Below are 20488 nucleotides of genomic sequence, written 5' to 3'. Positions count from 1 at the left end.
CTTTGATAAAGATCGGATTGTAGCCTATCGCGATTGCGGTTTATCGTATCGCGACATTGCTGCTCGCGTTGGTCGAGATACAATGACCAGTAGCAGAGTATGGAATCGCTGGGTTCAGGAGTGTAATACGGAAAGCCGTGCTGGATCCCAACGGCCTCGTATCACTAGCAGTCGAGATGACAGGCATCTTATCCGCATGGCTGTAACGGATCGTGCAGCCACGTCTCGATCCCTGAGTCAACAGATGGGGACGTTTGCAAGACAACAACCATCTGCACGGACAGATCGACGACGTTTGCAGCAGCATGGGCCATCAGCTCGCAGACCATGGCTGCGATTATCGTTGACGCTGCATCACAGACAGGAGCGCCTGCGATGGTGTAAAACGACGAACCTGGGTGCACGAATGGCAAAACGTCATTTTTTCGGTTGAATTCAGACTCTGTTTACAGCATCATGATGGTCGCATCCGTGGTTGGCGACATCGCGGTGAACGCACATTGGAAGCGTGTATTCGTCATCGCAATACTGGTGTATCACCCAGCAGTGTGATGGTATGGGGTGCCATTGGTTACACGTTTCGGTCACGTCTTGTTCGTATTGACGGCACTTTGAACAGTGGACGGTACATTTCAGATGTGTTACGACCCGTGGCCCTACCCTTCATTCGATCCATGCGAAACCCTACATTTCAGCAGGATAATGCACGACCACATGTTGCAGGTCCTGTACGTGCCTTTCTGGATACAGAAAGTGTTCGACTGCTGCCCTGGACAGCACATTCTCCAGATCTCAAACCAATTGAAAACGTCTGTTCAATTGTGGCCGAGCAACTAACTCGTCACAATACGCTGATGCACTGTGGTATCGTGTTGAAGCTGCATTGGTAGATGTACCTGTGCACGCCATCCTACCTCTGTTTGACTCAATGCCCAGGCGTATCAAGGCCCTTATTACGGCCAGACGTGGTTGTTCTGGGTACTGATTTCTCAGGATCTATGCACCCAAATTGCGTGAAAATTTAACCACATGTCAGTTCTACTATAATATATTTGTCGAATAAATACTCGATTATCATCTGCATTTCTTCTTGGTGTAGCAATTTTAGTGGTCATATGTATATAGGATGGTCCATTGATAGTGACCGGGCAAAATATCTCACGAAATAAGCATCAAATGAAAAAACTACTAAGAACGAAACTCATCTAGCTTGAAGGGGGAAACCAGATGGCGCTATGGTTGGCGCGCTAGATGGCGCTGCCATAGGTCAAACGGATCTCAACTGTTTTTTTTTTTTTTTAAATAGGAACCCCCATTTTTTATTACTTATTCGTTTAGTACGTAAAGAAATATGAATGTTTTAGTTGGACCACTTTTTTCGCTTTGTGACAGATGGCGTTGTAATAGTCAAAAACATACGGTTCACAATTTTAGACGAACGGTTGGTAGCAAGTAGATTTCTTAAATTAAAATACAGAACGTAGGTACGTTTGACCATTTTATTTCGGTTGTTACAATGTGATACATGTACCTTTGTGAACTTATCATTTCTGAGAACGCATGTTGTTACAGCTTGATTACCTGTAAATACCACATCAATGCAATAAATGCTCAAAATGATGTCCGTCAACCTCAATGCATTTGGCAATACGTGTAACGACATTCCTCTCAACAGCGAGAATTATCAGATTTGCTGTCTGAAAGGTTTCACTATCTGTACATTGAGAAACAGCTGTAGGTGAATTATCAGATTTGCTGTCTGAAAGGTTTCACTATCTGTATATTGAGAAACAGTTGTTGCTGAGGTATCAGATTCGCTGTCTGACTGATCTATTGCGTTATTGATCTCTTCGTGCTCAGAGGGTGCGCCAGTACCAGATGACAGCCCCCCTATGTAAATATCGTCGTCTAGTGGTTCACCCAGCCACTCTGAGATGACTTCTTCCCTTCTGATCCACATATTACTATAGGTCTTAATGTGGTCGTGTGTTTTTGATTTTTGTTCTCGACCATATTAAGGAAAAATGTTGAACTACAAACACTTTTTGGACTGATGGTGCTCATCAGGAGCGACCTCATGACACAGCGTTACGTCGACGAGATTCTGTGCTCTGTACTGCTGCCAATAATGACACGCCGTCCTGGCTGACACTTCAGGAAGGTAATGCCCGTTTCAACACGACGTCTGTTTCTACTGCTTGTCTTCGCGCTTGCTGAGCCTTCCTTGGCCAATAAGGTTGCTGTATCTCTCCTCAACTGAGAACGTTTGGAGCATTATGGGTAGAGGCCTTCAACCAACTCGGTATTTTGAAGATCTAACTCGCCAGTTGGACAGAATTTGGCACGTTATCTCTCGGGAGAGCATAAGGGAACAATTGACAGGAATGGGGGAAAGAAATACAGTAGAAGAAGAATGGGTAGCTCTGAGGGATCAAGTAGTGAAGGCAGCAGAGGATCAAGTAGGTAAAAAGACGGGGGCTAATAGAAACCCTTGGGTAACAGAGGAAATACTGAATTTAATTGATGAAAGGAGAAAATATAAAAATGCAGTAAATGAAGCAGGCAAAAAGGAATACAAACGTCTCATAAATGAGATCGACAGGAAGTGCAAAATGGCTAAGCAGGGATGGCTAGAGGAAAAATGTAAGGATGTAGAGGCTTGTCTCACTAGGGGTAAGATAGATACTGCCTACAGGAAAATTAAAGAGACCTTCGGAGAGAAGAGAACCACTTGTATGAATATCAAGAGCTCGGATGGAAACCCAGTTCTAAGCAAAGAAGGGAAGGCAGAAAGGTGGAAGGAGTATATAGAGGGTCTATACAAGGGCGATGTACTTGAAGACAATATTATGGAAATGGAAGAGGATGTAGATGAAGATGAAATGGGAGATAAGATACTGCGTGAAGAGTTTGACAGAGCACTGAAAGACCTGAGTCGAAACAAGGCCCCGGGAGTAGACAACATTCCATTAGAACTACTGATGGCCTTGGGAGAGCCAGTCATGACAAAACTCTACCATCTGGTGAGCAAGATGTATGAGACAGGCGAAATACCCACAGACTTCAAGAAGAATATAATAATTCCAATCCCAAAGAAAGCAGGTGTTGACAGATGTGAAAATTACCGAACTATCAGCTTAATAAGTCACAGCTGCAAAATACTAACGCGAATTCTTTACAGACGAATGGATAAACTGGTAGAAGCGGACCTCGGGGAAGATCAGTTTGGATGCCGCAGAAATGTTGGAACACGTGAGGCAACACTAACCTTACGACTTATCTTAGAAGAAAGATTAAGAAGAGGCAAACCTACGTTTCTAGCATTTGTAGACTTAGAGAAAGCTTTTGACAACGTTAACTGGAATACTCTCTTTCAAATTCTGAAGGTGGCAGGGGTGAAATACAGGGAGCGAAAGGCTATTTACAATTTGTACAGAAACCAGATGGCAGTTATAAGAGTCGAGGGGCATGAAAGGGAAGCAGTGGTTGGGAAGGGAGTAAGACAGGGTTGTAGCCTCTCCCCGATTTTATTCAATCTGTATATTGAGCAAGCAGTAAAGGAAACAAAAGAAAAGTTCGGAGTAGGTATTAAAGTCCATGGAGAAGAAATAAAAACTTTGAGGTTCGCTGATGACATTGTAATTCTGTCAGAGACAGCAAAGGACTTGGAAGAGCAGTTGAACGGAATGGACAGTGTCTTGAAAGGAGGATATAAGATGAACATCAACAAAAGCAAAACAAGGATAATGGAATGTAGTCAAATTAAATCGGGTGATGCTGAGGGGATTAGATTAGGAAATGAGACACTTAAAGTAGTAAAGGAGTTTCGCTATTTAGGGAGTAAAATAATTGATGATGGTCGAAGTAGAGAGGATATAAAATGTAGACTGGCAATGGCAAGGAAATCGTTTCTGAAGAAAAGGAATTTGTTAACATCGAGTATAGATTTAAGTGTCAGGAAGTCGTTTCTGAAAGTATTTGTATGGAGTGTAGCCATGTATGGAAGTGAAACATGGACGATAACCAGTTTGGACAAGAAGAGAATAGAAGCTTTCGAAATGTGGTGCTACAGAAGAATGCTGAAGATAAGGTGGGTAGACCACGTAACTAATGAGGAGGTATTGAATAGGATTGGGGAGAAGAGAAGTTTGTGGCACAACTTGACTAGAAGAAGGGATCGGTTGGTAGGACATGTTTTGAGGCATCAAGGGATCACAAATTTAGCATTGGAGGGCAGCGTGGAGGGTAAAAATCGTAGAGGGAGACCAAGAGATGAATACACTAAGCAGATTCAGAAGGATGTATGTTGCAGTAGGTACTGGGAGATGAAGAAGCTTGCACAGGATAGAGTAGCATGGAGAGCTGCATCAAACCAGTCTCAGGACTGAAGACCACAACAACATCTCTCGGGAGGATATAAAACAAATTTGTCAATCAATAGAAAGGCGAACTTCTTGCATAAGATCCAGAGGTGGACTAACGCTTTAGTGACTTGCACAGTTATTGAAGCTATTTCTCTTGAATAAATCATCCAGTTTCTCTTACATAGTAATCAGTTGTTTGTCTGTACATGTGTATCACATCTACCGATATCCGTCCCATTCAGATACGAGGGTGAGTCAAATGAAAACCTTAAATTTGTAATAACAAATCGAAATTTCGCGCCGTTATCCTGTAAGCTGGTAAGCGTACTACAAACAGCGTGCAGAGTGGCCTGTAGGTGGCAGCCTAGTGCAGATGCACACATCAGTATAAAGAAGGCCGCCCCACTTGCGACTTGCACCAGGGAAGAACAGCGTCCTGTTATTCGGTTTTTGCGTAGTAAAGGTGTGAAACCTGCTGTAATTCAACAACGAATGAAGGTTCAGTACGGTGATGCATGTTTGTCACAGCAGCATGAGTGGTGGCGCGGACTACGAAAAGAAGTTTTTTTTAAGGAATTTATGCACTTTGTAAGCGCTGGAGGACTTGCATTGAGCGTGGGGGAGATTATGTTGAAAAGTGATACAGCTTTGTACCACTTCTGCACAATAAATAATATTTAAAAAATTTAAGGTTTTCATTTGACTCACCCTCGTAATTCCTTTGGGTGGGTTACTTTTTGTCATAGAGAGCATTATCTGGGCCATTTTTACGAGGGCGTGCAGGAAAGTAATGCATCCGAATATTTTATGCGAAGAATCGTAGGTCTTTTAAATTAAACTAAAAGTTACTAACATTCTACATCGTTATTCTTCATGACTGCATATTGGAGCCCTCTGTCACAAGATGTCACCAAACTGAATAGTTGGCAGTGCGTAACGTAACTACGCCGGTACTTGAGAATCAGTGTGCTGAAGTGGAGCCTCGTAGAGTTCTTCCACACATGCAGCTTCCACTCCTTCAAAAATGGTTCAAATGGCTCTAAGCACTATGGAACTCAACATCTGAGGTCATCAGTCCCCTAGAAATTAGAATTACTTAAACCTAACTAACCTAAGGACATCACACACATCCATGCCCGAGGCAGGATTCGAACCTTCGACCGTAGCGGTCGCTCCACTCCTTCAGCGTGACAATGTCACACCAAACACGATCCCTGCGACATCTGCAACAATCCGACGCCTTGGATTCACTGTCATCGATCGCCCTCCATACATATCCGAATTGGCACTATCCGATTTTCCCCTATTTCCAAAACATAAAAGAACATCTTCGAGGACTTTCATTCTGTCCACCAAGTCAAACATTACATAAAGACGGTATCGACAAAAAAGTCTCTCACTGGGAGAAACCAGGTTGATTATGTTGGAAAATGGATATGTAGACATGAAGAATAAAGACGTAGCGTATTTATCAAGTTCGTTTCATTTAAAAAATCTGTAACAGTATTCACATTAAAAATTCGAGGGCATTACTTTTCTTCACGCCCTTGTATTTTGGCCTCACTGCAGTATTGGCTCTATGAGAATGAAGGAAGTGCCAGGAGGAAAACACCTTCATATAAGAACAGGAAAAGTTGTCTTTAAGTAGATCTCATAGGAATCCGACAATTCGCCTACACTAGGAAAGTCGTCGAACCTTTGCTTCTCGGAGACGCTGCCACTCTGCTGATAATCACAGAAGATGCCAACAGTGGATTTCACTGAGTATAGGAGATATTGTGGATCAGCCACCAGCAGTATGGTATACTCACGTCGCGGTGGAGCTCCTGGATGCGGTTCTCGCTGAGATACAGTGATTCCAGCCTAGGGAGGGAGTGGAAGGCTCGCGGCGCCAACTTGACGAACTGGTTCCTGGACAGCGACGCCTCCCTGAGGCTGGAACTGTTGGCCAGCGCGTACGGCGTCACACGGTTGATGCTGGCGTACTGGAGCGACAGCACCTCCAGCTGTGGCAGATTCGCGAACAACCTGGGGAACAGTGCAAGGGTGTCAAGTCACAGATCCAGGTAGGACAGGGATGGGGGGGAGGGGGAGGAGACATACGTTTATGGATGGACAACACCTCCATCTGTGGCAGGTTTACAAACTTAGGTAAGAGGGAGAGCTTTCAGGTCCCAGTTCCAGGGCAGCAAAGTCGACGGATCCATCCCCAATTGAGAACGTTTGGAGCATTATGGGTAGGGTCTTCCAACCAGCTTGTGTTTTTGATAATCTAAAGCGCCAGTTGGGCGGAATTTGGAACGATATCCCTTAGGTTTCTGGAGAACCTCTTTGTCTTGAATAAATCAACCAGTTATTCTGGAAACTTGAAGATGTGTTTGTCTGTATATCTACATCAGATAAACCGTTTTCGATCCAATTTGGAAAATTTCTGAGTGGTACGTCGGATTTTGTTGTGTTTAGAGTGTACTAGGTGAGCTGGTGGGGAGTAGAGAGGATTCTAATTCAGAATTTTCATTTATGGTATTATCGGAAATCACCAAACAACATTCGATAGAAGTGAGGGGATTGGGAGTATTTTCCATTTAATCTTTGGAGAATGTGCACTGTCCGTTGACCTAGGCATAAATAGTAGTCGTGTGTGTGTGTGTGTGTGTGTGTGTGTGTGTGTGTGTGTGTGTGTGTGAGAGGAGAGAGAGAGAGAGAGAGAGAGAGAGAGAGAGAGAGAGAGAGAGAGACAGTTATATACAGCATAGACAAAATAAAACTAGCCTGAAAAACATTTCAGGATCCTTAATATACGCTACCCAACTTACATCATCCCCTGGAGGTGCAGGAAATATAAGTTGGATTACTTATCTTAATGTGTGTTAAATAGTCTCTGGCCTCTTACAACACACTCTTAGATTGTGTGATACTGTGCATGGATGTTGTTGGTATTATTGTAGCGTCAATCCGAAAAAAGCCCTGATCTTGACGTCTCTTCTGATGCGTTTATTATACAGTGTTTACGCATGAAGGATGCTCATGGACTACTTCTGGGACACACATGACATGTAAATACACATTCTGAACACAAGGATTATGTTGTCATCACAAGTAGGACTCTTTTCGTACAGCATTCCCCTAATGTTAGTGCAGAACCTGGCTTCCTATCACATTCCAGACATGCTCTATGGATGACAAATGAATTGGACAACCTGGACATTGAAGTTTCCTTACAGTCCTGAAGACATCTGTGAGGTGAGCTGCAGTGTAGAGCATAGCTTATACTCTTGGGATACGAGCGGTCTAGGGCGCTGCAGTCATGGACTGTGCCGCTGATCCCGGTGCGTGTGTTTGTCTTTAGGATTATTTAGGTTAAGTAGTGCATAAGCTTAGGGACTGATGACCTTAGCAGTTAAGTCCCATAAGATTTCACACACATTTTTGAACAACACCTCTTGGGATATGCGATATGGTACCCTGATCCTGAAGGATGTAGCGAAGACGTTTACCGTTTTTGCCCAATTGATTAGCAATCAGGGTCCCTCCGTTTACTACCAGTAAGTCCTGTTGTCATATCCAGCAGCTCCCCGCACTAAGATTCTAACAGTTTCAGCAGTATGGTTTCAGAAGTATAGGTTTCGGAAGTGAGGTATCGATAGCGACGATGCCACGGCGTAGATGCAAGTTCTTAGATTTCCACAAGGACACCGACACCGACACCGACGACAGCGCCCTCTAGCCGGCGCTGTGGAGATCTACGAGTTCCGCTCCAGATTAAGCCCATTTGATTCCGAGGAGACGACCTAGCAACCTTGTTTCTACTTCATAGGGGGCCATTACTGACTGTTACTTCAATGATAGTTTGTCCTACTGTTGTTGTTGTGGTCTTCAGTCCTGAGACTGATTTGATGCAGCTCTCCATGCTACTCTATCCTGTGCAAGCTTTTTCATCTCCCAGTACCTACTGCAACCTACATCCTTCTGAATCTGCTTAGTGTATTCATCTCTTGGACTCCCTCTACGATTTTTACCCTCCACGCTGCCCTCCAATACTAAATTGGTGATCCCTTGATGCCTCAGAACATGTCCTACCAACCGATCCCTTCTTCTGGTCAAGTTGTGCCACAAACTTCTCTCCTCCCCAATCCTATTCAATACCTCCTCATTAGTTATGTGATCTACCCATTTAATCTTCAGCATTCTTCTGTAGCACCACATTTCGAAAGCTTCTATTCTCTTCTTGTCCAAATTACACTCCTGGAAATGGAAAAAAGAACACATTGACACCGGTGTGTCAGACCCACCATACTTGCTCTGGACACTGCGAGAGGGCTGTACAAGCAATGATCACACGCACGGCACAGCGGACACACCAGGAACCGCGGTGTTGGCCGTCGAATGGCGCTAGCTGCGCAGCATTTGTGCACCGCCGCCGTCACTGTCAGCCAGTTTGCCGTGGCATACGGAGCTCCATCGCAGTCTCTAACACTGGTAGCATGCCGCGACAGTGTGGACGTGAACCGTATGTGCAGTTGATGGACTTTGAGCGAGGGCGTATAGTGGGCATGCGGGAGACCGGGTGGACGTACCGCCGAATTGCTCAACACGTGGGGCGTGAGGTCTCCACAGTACATCGATGTTGTCGCCAGTGGTCGGCGGAAGGTGCACGTGCCCGTCGACCTGGGACCGGACCGCAGCGACGCACGGATGCACGCCAAGATCGTAGACTCCTACGCAGTGCCGTAGGGGACCGCACCGCCACTTCCCAGCAAATTAGGGACACTGTTGCTCCTGCTGTATCGGCGAGGACCATTCGCAACCGTCTCCATGAAGCTGGTCTACGGTCCCGCACACCGTTAGGCCGTCTTCCGCTCACGCCCCAACATCGTGCAGCCCGCCTCCAGTGATGTCGCGACAGGCGTGAATGGAGGGACGAATGGAGACGTGTCGTCTTCAGCGATGAGAGTCGCTTCTGCCTTGGTGCCAATGATGGTCGTATGCGTGTTTGGCGCCGTGCAGGTGAGCGCCACAATCAGGACTGCATACGACCGAGGCACACAGGGCCAACACCCGGCATCATGGTGTGGGGAGCGATCTCCTACACTGGCCGTACACCACTGGTGATCGTCGAGGGGACACTGAATAGTGCACGGTACATCCAAACCGTCATCGAACCCATCGTTCTACCATTCCTAGATCGGCAAGGGAACTTGCTGTTCCAACAGGACAATGCACGTCCGCATGTATCCCGTGCCACCCAACGTGCTCTAGAAGGTGTAAGTCAACTACCCTGGCCAGCAAGATCTCCGGATCTGTCCCCCATTGAGCATGTTTGGGACTGGATGAAGCATCGTCTCACGCGGTCTGCACGTCCAGCACGAACGCTTGTCCAACTGAGGCGCCAGGTGGAAATGGCATGGCAAGCCGTTCCACAGGACTACATCCAGCATCTCTACGATCGTCTCCATGGGAGAATAGCAGCCTGCATTGCTGCGAAAGGTGGATATACACTGTACTAGTGCCGACATTGTGCATGCTCTGTTGCCTGTGTCTATGTGCCTGTGGTTCTGTCAGTGTGATCATGTGATGTACCTGACCCCAGGAATGCGTCAATAAAGTTTCCCCTTCCTGGGACAATGAATTCACGGTGTTCTTATTTCAATTTCCAGGAGTGTATTTATCGTCCATGTTTCACTTCCATACATGGCTACACTCCATACGAATACTTTCAGAAATGACTTCCTGACACTTAAATCAATACTGGATGTAAACAAATTTCTCTTCTTCAGAAACGCTTTCCTTGCCATTGCCAGCCTACATTTTATATCCTCTCTACTTCGACCACCATCAGTTATTTACTCCCCAAATAGCAAAACTCCTTTACTACTTTAAGTGCCTCATTTCCTAATCTAATTCTCTCAGCATCACCCGACTTAATTAGACTACATTCCATTATCCTTGTTTTGCTTTTGTTGATGTTCATCTTATATCCTCCTTTCAAGACACTGTCCATTCCATTCAACTGCTCTTCCAAGTCCTTTGCTGTCTCTGACAGAATTACAATGTCATCGGCGAACCTCAAAATTTTTATTTCTTCTCCATGTATTTTAATACCTACTACGAACTTTTCTTTTGTTTCCTTTACTGCTTGCTCAATATACAGATTGAACAACATCGGGGAGAGGCTACAACCCTGTCTTACTCCCTTCCCAACCACTGCTTCCCTTTCATGTCCCTCGACTCTTATAACTGCCATCTGGTTTCTGTACAAATTGTAAATAGCCTTTCGCTCCCTGTATTTTACCCCTGCCACTTTAAGAATGTGAAAGAGAGTATTCCAGTCAACATTGTCAAAAGCTTTCTCTAAGTCTACAAATGCTAGAAACGTAGGTTTGCCTTTCCTTAATCTTTCTTCTAAGATAAGTCGTAAGGTCAGTATTGCCTCACGTGTTCCAGTGTTTCTACGGAATCCAAACTGATCTTCCCCGAGGTTGGCTTCTACTAGTTTTTCCACTCGTCTGTAAAGAATTCGTGTTAGTATTTTGCAGCTGTGACTTATTAAGCTGATAGTTCGGTAATTTTCACATCTGTCAACACCTGCTTTCTTTGGGATTGGAATTATTATATTCTTCTTTAAGTCTGAGGGTATTTCGCCTGTTTCATACATCTTGCTCGCCAGATGGTAGAGTTTTGTCATGACTGGCTCTCCCACGGCCGTCAGTAGTTCCAATGGAATATTGTCTACTCCGGGGGCCTTGTTTCGACTCAGGTCTTTCAGTGCTCTGTCAGACTCTTCACGCAGTATCGTATCTCCCATTTCATCTTCATCTACATCCTCTTCCATATCCATAATATTGTCCTCAAGTACATCGCCCTTGTATAGACCCTCTATATACTCCTTCCACCTTTTGCTTTCCCTTCTTTGCTTAGTACTGGGTTTCCATCTGAGCTCTTGATATTCATACAAGTCGTTCTCTTATCTCCAAAGGTCTCTTTAATTTTCCTGTAGGCGGTATCTATCTTACCGCAGCAAAGTTATGTATGTCATTGACTAATATTCTCCATTAAATGTACTTTCACGTAAACAGCTGTACCGAGAATCTTACGTCACCTGCTCCTACTCACTTCCTACATTTGGCCTACCCATTACGTTTACAAGACCAGACCCACGCGCCACCTTCGAGGGGGGATACGGATAGAAGTATGTGTAGAATCATTACTTCCCGTTACTTTTCACCTTGTCGTCTATAGTCAGCTTAGTATCTACCTGACTGACGGCTATGGAGAGAAGCGACTCTCATCACTGAAGACCACAGAAAACCACTCAGTGTCCCAGTTGACTCTGGCTGAACGCCATGTAAGTCTTTGTTGTCTGAAGCATGGTGTCAGCAGTAAACAGCACATACAATTTCAAGAACTCAATTTTTTTGTCGTCAGTCTTCTGACTGGTGTGACGCGGCTCACCACAAGTTTTCCTACGACTAGTGGCTATTAGCGATGATGCCTATCCAGTTTCGCACCTACAGGCTCTTCAGTGCAAAGTTATGTATGTCATTGACTAATATTCTCCATTAAATGTACTTTCACGTAAACAGCTGTACCGAGAATCTTACGTCACCTGCTCCTACTCACTTCCTACATTCGGCCTACCCATTACGTTTACAAGACCAGACCCACGCGCCACCTTCCAGGGGGGATACGGATAGAAGTATGGGTAGAATCATTACTTCCCGTTACTTTTCACCTTGTCGTCTATAGTCAGCTTAGTATCTACCTGACTGACGGCTATGGAGAGAAGCGACCCTCATCACTGAAGACCACAGAAAACCACTCAGTGTCCCAGTTGACTCTGGCTGAACGCCATGTAAGTCTTTGTTGTCTGAAGCATGGTGTCAGCAGTAAACAGCACATACAATTTCAAGAACTCAATTTTTTTGTCGTCAGTCTTCTGACTTGTGTGACGCGGCTCACCACAAGTTTTTCTGCTGTGCCAATCTCTCCATGTTCAAGCAGCACTTATACATTACGTCCTTAATAATTTGTTGGACGTATTCCAAGTTATGTCTTCCTTCACGATTTTTACCCTCTATAGTTACCGCCAATAGTTAACAATGTCCTGTCATCCTGGCCCTCTTGTCAATGTCGTCCACACACCTTTTCTGCGGATGTCATCTACATTACTTGTCTTACCAGTCAAACCTTTCACACTTTTCACATCCTTATGCATATTTCACCATATCTCAGACGCTTCAGTTCTCTTCTTGTTCAGTTTTCTCACCGTCCATGACCTGCTACCACACTACACTCTCCTCCAAATGTTCATTCCCAGAAATTTCTTCTTCAAAGTGAGGCTGATATTTTATACCACTAGGCATACTTCTTGCTCACTTTCACTGACAATAGCCATGTCATCTCCAAATCTTGTCATTGTTATTCTTTCAACCAGAAATTCAATCACAATCGTGAACTTTTGTGTTATTTCTGTCACTGTTTCTTCAGTGTATACCAGCACCATTTTTAATGCGAGCACTTCGTTCCAGTTTTCCAATTCTTACTGTCCCTTCTTGGTTCGTACACATATTGTATATCATCCATCTTTTCATATAAATTACATCAATTTTTCCGGAATTCGAAGCGTCTTGCACCATTTCGCATGACTGAACTTTTTCTGAGTCCTATAATCCTATGAAGGTGTTTTGTTTTTTGTAAGTCTTGCATTCATTATCAAGTACTACATCACAACTTCCTCTCCGGTCTCTCTACCTTTCCCCCCAGCCAAACTGATCATCTTCTAACAGATCATCAAACTTCTTTTCCATTCTCCTGCACATTATTCCTGTTACACTCTTGCTGTAGACGCCTTTGCTATTAATTCTGCCATAGATTATTTTGACTTTTGTTCATGCTGAATAAACCCTTCCAAACACGAATTCTTTCTCTATTTCTTCACATTTTTCTTGCAGTTATTTTGCCTTCACTTCCTTGCAGTTCATATTTATTTCATTCATAAGTGGATTATATTACTTACTTGCATGTCTGAAAGAACGACGACCGACGACCGACAACAATGCTAAATTAGTTCGAAATACACTGAGGAAACAAAAAGTATTGGGGTAGCGATATGCATTTACAAGTTGGCTGTAGCATCGCGAACAAGATATATAAAAGGACGGTGAACTGACAGGGCTCCGATTTTTACTCAGGAGGTTCATGTGAAAAGGTTTCCGACGTGATGATGGCCGCACAGGTATTTTCAGAGTTTGAACGCAGAACTGTAGTTGGAACTACACACATGGGACATTCGATTTCGAAAATGATTATGGAATTGAATATTCCGATATCCACACTGTCAAGAGCGTGCCGAGAATTCGAACCTTCGGGCATTATCTGTCACCAAGGATAACGCAGTGGCCGACTGAAGAGCTGCGAACAGTGGCGTTTGTGTAAAGTTGTCAGTGCTAACAGACAAGCAACACCGCGTGAAATAACCGCAGAAATGAATGTGGGACGTACGACAAACGTATACGTTAGGTCAGTGCTTCGAAATTTGGCCTTAATGGCCAATAGTAGCAGGCCACCGAGGCGAGTGTCTTTTCTACCAGCATGAACCTGTAGTTCCTTTCCTAAGCTCGTGATCACACCTGTTGGACCCTAGACAACTGGAAAACCATGGTCCAGATTTCTGTTGGTATGAGATGATGGCAGGGTTCGAGTGTGGGGCTGACCCCACGAAGTCACGGACCGCAATTGTCAAAAGTCTCTGTGCAGTTGGTGATGTTCCCACAGTAGTATGGGCTATGCTCACATGGAATGGACTCTGTCCTATGGTCCAACTGAATCGATCATTGTTTGTAAATGTTTACCTTCTGTTACTTGGAGCCCATTTGCCACTATTCGTGGGCATCATGTTCTTAAGCAACAATCGAATTTTTATGGATGACAATACGCCACGTCATCGGGCCACAATTCTTTGCGACTTGTTTGAAGAACAATCTGAACAATCTGAGCAAATGATTTGCCTACTCAAATGGTTCAAATGGCTCTGAGCACTATTGGACTTAGCTTCCGAGGTCATCAGTCCCCTAGAACCTAGAACGTCCTAAACCTAACTAACCTAAGGACATCACACACATCCATGCCCGAGGCTGGGTTCGAACCTACGAGCGTAGCGGTCGCGCGGTTCCAGACTGTAGAACTACCTAGAACCGCTTGGCCACCCTGGCCGGCCTCACTCAAATCACTGGACATGAATCGCATCGAACAGTTTTGCGATAATCGAGAGTCAATCGGCGCACAAAATCTTGCACCAGCGACACTTTCGCAATTATGGACGGCTATAGAGGCAGCATGGCTCAGTATTTGTGCAGTGGACTTCCAATGACTCGTTGAGTTCGTACTACGTCAAACTGCTGCACTACGCCGCGCAAAAGAAAGTTCCGCACGATGTTAGGAGCTATCCAACGACTGTTGTCACCTTAGTATAAATTCGCTGACTGCCAACATCAGCGGAATTAGGTGTAGATACACTACCTTTTTGCGACATATGAAAATGAATTTCCCTCTTAGCGCGAGCGGTCACATTAATTACTTAGGTTATCTCTGTATGCTTGCTGGGCCGACCTAAACTTCTATGGGTCATAGTGTCTTCCTCCCTGAAAGTGGCTGAGGTGGTCGCTCGCGACAAGCGGGAAATTGTCCTAGGACAAATTTTCGTATGTCACTAGTAGTTAGTATGATTACCCCATACAGCCGAAGCCAAGGTAGTCGTACTCAGCGATTTTATTTCAAAATTATGTTGCTCTGTTTGTTGCTTTCCCTGCCGGCCGCGGTGGTCTAGCGGTTCTAGGCGCTCAGTCCCGAACCGCGGGACTGCTACGGTCGCAGGTTCGAATCCTGCCTCGGGCGTGGATGTGTGTGATGTCCTTAGGTTAGTCAGGTTTAAGTAGTTCTAAGTTCTAGGAGACTGATGACCACAGATGTTAAGTCCCATATTGCTCAGGGCCATTTGAACCATTTTTTTGTTGCTTTCCCATAAAAGCTTTGTACACCCTTCTTTCGCATGTGAATTTCAGTATTTTCGTTATTACGCAAGGCATTTTGGTTGTCACCTTCCTTGTACCTGCCTTTGTCTACCTAACTTCTACGATTGTCTTCTTTAGAGCCGGCGATTCCCCTTTTACTGAATCGCTCTTTGAAGAATTAATTACAGCAGTCTCCACAGCGCTAGAGAACTTCGAACGTACCTCATTATTCCGCAGTACTACAGTACTCTCCTTCTTTGCACAGTGGATGTTCCAGACGATTCTGTTAAAACTGGATCTCCTTTTCATAATTTCTAAATTTTGATCTAAGTGAACATCTGCTCTTAGTTTCCAGAAACATGCCTCTGTCGATTCGCGATGTCACTGCATGTTTGATCCGTACGGGTTTCAGCTGTTGTCATCCGTCTATTTGTGGGAGACAGCCAGGCAGTCCTTCGATCTTCTCGTGGTCTAGGCCTTTCGCAAGCAGCCGTGTCCACCGCTCTCGACACGCAACTGTCCTGCGTCCCATTCTGAAGTCGCTATATTAGAACCAACCGCCTGTGCCACCTGCTGCTACGGTACTCCCGTCTTTTGAGCTTTCTCTAAGGTTGAAACATGACGATAAAGGGCATGTGGACTAATTCTGCGAAAGTCGTGTTGCGATCTACACCTGGTTGGAGCAACGTTAGACGCTGCCAGTAGCCATCAGGTACTCTCAACACACTTCATCCGTACGAGATGTTTTTTTTTTTTTCTTTTTTTCTTTCTGTAGTGAAAGTAGTTTCGTGTGAGGACTAAATTTTAATCAACGTAAGTCACAGACAATGAAGTATGCACGTAGCAGTTTCGTGTAGTTAGGCAAAGGTATTCATCGTGTAACACTCCAATTCCATCAACGTATTACCTATACAAACTTTTTGCGGTCCTTCGAGGCCGGCCGGTGTGGCCGAGCGGTTCTAGGCGCTTCAGTCTGGAACTGCGCGACCGCTACGGTCGCAGGTTCGAATCCTGCCTCGGGCATGGATGTCTGTGATGTCCTTAGGTTAGTTAGGTTTAAGTAGTTCTAAGTTCTAGGGGACTGATGACCTCAGATGTTAAGTCCCATAGTCCTCCGAGCAATTTGAATTTTGAGGTCCTTCGATTGCTATTGGTATCTGCGCGAAACCACATTTTGTTGTTCGACTACGGAGTCTACCAGGTGTCTAGTAGCAGCAGCACGTTTACTGGTAGTTGCTGACCTCTACCGGACATCTCCAGCACTGGAGCACCGGACTCAGAGCACGTTTTCTGGCTCTGGGATCACCGCTGTAGCTCTGGTTTCGTTTGTGCTCCATTGTCAGTGAATTATTTCTTGCTTGTGATAATGAACTTCAGTTTTTGTTCATAACAAGTTTTGAAGCGTCTTTAAATTAGTGTTTTATGCACCACAAGTCGTTACAAATAACCGGCTTTCTTACTTAAGAAGTTAATCATGTAATGTTAAAGTCTGTAACTAGTGTATGATTCGAGTCATCTCCTACCCTCAGTCGCGAATTCATTCAGTCAGTATTCTCCGCCAGTGACAATAAAAGTCAAACTGTCATTATTTTGTTTTCCTTCGTTCCTTAGTTGCTTCAAATTTCATGGAAGTGTATTCTGTCTATGCAACTAAATGAAAGGCTGCTTGTATTTGGCCATAAGCATTTCACATCTTTTATTTTCGAATCACCTTCTGCGCCGTGTAATAATAAATGTATTATGTAGCAGTTACAATGTGTTATTATGTTACATTTATTATCTTGTTTTTCAGACTCGAAACAACTTCTGTGACACAAGCATATTAAATTATCGTTTGGTGTTAGTTATGATTTCCAGTGTTAGTCCATATGTGTGCTCCGGAGGACGTGTTCATTCGGTCCTCATGCTCCAGCTGGCAGATTTCCGAATCTCTTCACCCACTTTTATTATAACATATCACTTGCACCTTCCATTTTTTCATGTATATGTGTGTGATTACAGAGCTTTGTGTTGGCAACTGTCGCTGTGTGTTTATATTCCGTATTTTGTTTGTGCTGTGTCTTTGGTTTGACATTTTTCATTTTGATTTGAGATAGAGAAATTATAAACTCTCATTATGTTTCAGATTTCTGTTTGCTATTGTTTTTGTGGCTAAAACGATCAGGGAGCTAGTGCTTACATTTATTTGGTCATTAATTACTTTCTGTTTCATTTTTGTATGTCAAAGTTTTCATGTAATGGCATAAAAAACTCGTGACATTACAAGAAACCGTTCATATACAGAGGGCCCTGACAATGAAAAACAAGGTAATTAATGACCAAATCAATATACAAAAGGCAGAAGATAAACACACGTCGACATTTGGCAACAGTACACTCTGTAAACACTCACATACAGATCAAACAATGAAAGGTACAAGTGATGTGTTTTAATAAATGTGCATGAGAAAACAAAAGAAATCGACGATATGGCGCATGAGGACCGAAGGAAAAAATCTGCAGGGTCACACAAATAGACTAATATGGAATAACAACACTGGAAATCGTAAGTAACACAAAAAGATAATTTAATATCACGATCTTAGCGCTACAAAAGTTGTTTCCAATCTGAAAAACAGGATGAAAAGTGTAACATAATATCAAGTTGTAACTACTACATAATACATTAATTATTATTATGGAAATAAACATGTATCACAGGCCACTGAAGATGCTTCGTTAGTAAAAGATGCGAAACGCTTGTGGCCAAAAACAAACTGCCTTTCATTTAGTTGCATAGACAGTTCACATTTCCATGAAAGGTCAAATGGTTCCACTGCATAATGTGGCATTTTCTCGATGTGGATGTAGTCAATGCCAGCATAGTGGTATGCGAAATAGATGTGGAAGATAGAATGAGTCTCAAAGGCTTTACAGTTGCTGTCATTGTATAGATTGTGGAGCACCGAACCCTACGCCAACTACAAGAGTAAAGCAGAAAATGCTACAAAAATACATCCCACATTTCAGGAAGTAGCTGCAAACAAACAAAGATACAGAGAAAACACTTTTATTTGTGAACAACAAATACTATTTCATTCGACATTAGTTGGTTTTAAAAATTGTCTTCGGTAAATTACGTCCTCCATTGTTGACACACTGACGAAGTCTTTCCTGAACAGAGAAGATGTCTCGGAACAATTACTCTCAAAATTTCTAGAGAATATGGAGAGGTGTGAGCTGTGGTTTAGTTTTGTGGGAACCAGGCTTCTCCCTCTTCATGGTCGCCAACAGACTGGTTTAACTTAGATTGGAAGAAGGTCTCTATCATGTGACAGTAGAGATCTGAATTACCATTACACCTTCTTATTCGAAAAAATACGGAAACGAACACGAAATTCAGCAAAGTCGCACCAAACTGTCGCACGACGGCTGTGAAGCGGTCGTGGGTGAAACTCTTGAGGGTTTTCTGTTGCCCAGTAGCAGACGTTTTGTTTATTTAGAGTATCTGACAGATGGAAGTGGGTCTCACAAGAAGAAATCATAACAGAACCAGGGAAAATGTTTTGAAGAATTTCCTCGCACGTAGCTCTGCCAGTTCCAAACTCTATTTCTCTCTCTATTCTTGGGTAACCATGATTTTATGTGGCTGTATGTGAACTTTTTTGTGCAGGATTCTTCTTACACTCCTAGCAGAAAATTACGGAGCAGATGAATGTTTCAGTGCTGAATGTTTTGGGGACTTCTGGACGGACGTTTCCACTGTAGAACCTGACGTTCTAAAGTTTGGTACGGAAAATCGAAAAGTAATAGAATCATGTCTGCCAAATTCGTACCGATGTGAAATTCTCGCTGAGTAGTAATCTAGCAACCTTCATCAGGAATATAACTCTCCGCGACAAACGCATGATACTCACCTACCCAAGCCATTGAGCCTACTGAAAGTGTCAGGTACACCGTTATCGAACTATCCTCCGACCACAACTCACACAGCGACTTCTCCAAACGCCGGAAATCTTTTTGCGTGACCACGTTCTACGCATTTTCTGTCAGGAACCAAATTCTGTACAGACTAAACACGTAAATCATGCAGCATTTACGCCAGTAGTATGAACACCAAAAAGGTGTGCATTGTATAGCACAAGAAGTGCCCCTCGTACCAAAATGGATGCGTCAGATATGTTGTACTGGAAAATGCATGAGAAGTAATACATGAAGTGGAGAGTACCACTAAAGGTGAACTTTTTGGTTTAGCAGTGGTCCCACTGTGAAACAGCTCATAAACAATCTGTGAATCACTTTTTTTCAGGAAACTCTGAGGTTAATTTGATATGCACTTAATTACACTTATGTTAAGAAAATAATAATTCTAACAAAAAAGTTGTCGCTAGTAAAAAAAGAGTCCAGTATAGTTATGGGGTAGAGGGATACACTCTATAAACCCTCAGAAATGAAACCTGGCAGTTGGTAGCTACGAGGGATATTCAGAAAGTAAGAAACGATAGGTCGTGAAACCGAAACCACAGTGAAAATCAAAACTGTTTTATTTGCAACGGTTAGCTACACCTTCCAGCTACATCTCTACACAGCCACCGGTCAGACATCTGTCGTAGCGTTGTATCAACCTTTCTATTCCCTCATTATAGAAGGCAGCCGCCAGTGCTATTCGACAATTTTCTACTCTGGACCGCAGCTCGTTTCCTGTGTCGAAATATTCTTAGCCAGCGGTTCATTTGAGCAGAGATGAACCTCAGGGGTAGCCAATTACGGGCTGTATTTTGTGTGATCAAACACTTCCCATCGAAAACGCTGCAGGAGCATCTTCACTGCCCCTGCAGAGTGCGGCCGAGAATTGTCGTGTGGAACGAACTGCATGACAGTTATGTCATGTGGATTGCATAGCTTCAGGCGAAATCTTTCGCCAGGCCCTCATACTTGGTGGGGGACGCTAATTTCTAGCCATTTTTACGTTCTCACTGTGAGTTCAGAACTGAAAAGAGCGACGTGATGCGATGGACAGACGTACTAGACACAGTGCTCAACGCATCTGTGCAAAGCTTCATCAGATTTTCACTGTATTTTGCATTTCGCGACTGATCGTTACTTACTTTACGAATAACCCTCGTATTTTCATGG

The 20488-nt window shown here is 43.9% G+C and overlaps 1 protein-coding gene across 1 annotated transcript in view; it reads right to left on the bottom strand.

Annotated features, from left to right (window-relative positions):
* The window catches only part of LOC124716750 (connectin-like), a 417126-nt gene that overhangs the window by 40637 nt on the left and 356001 nt on the right, over nucleotides 1-20488 (bottom strand). The window contains exon 7 of the mRNA XM_047243292.1: nucleotides 6176-6392. Coding sequence (XP_047099248.1) covers nucleotides 6176-6392 — 217 coding nt within the window. The remainder of the gene's footprint in view (nucleotides 1-6175; nucleotides 6393-20488) is intronic.

Source organism: Schistocerca piceifrons, chromosome 9, assembly GCF_021461385.2.
Source record: "Schistocerca piceifrons isolate TAMUIC-IGC-003096 chromosome 9, iqSchPice1.1, whole genome shotgun sequence".
Taxonomy (NCBI): domain Eukaryota; kingdom Metazoa; phylum Arthropoda; class Insecta; order Orthoptera; family Acrididae; genus Schistocerca; species Schistocerca piceifrons.
This window is presented reverse-complemented; position numbering and strand designations above follow the sequence as displayed.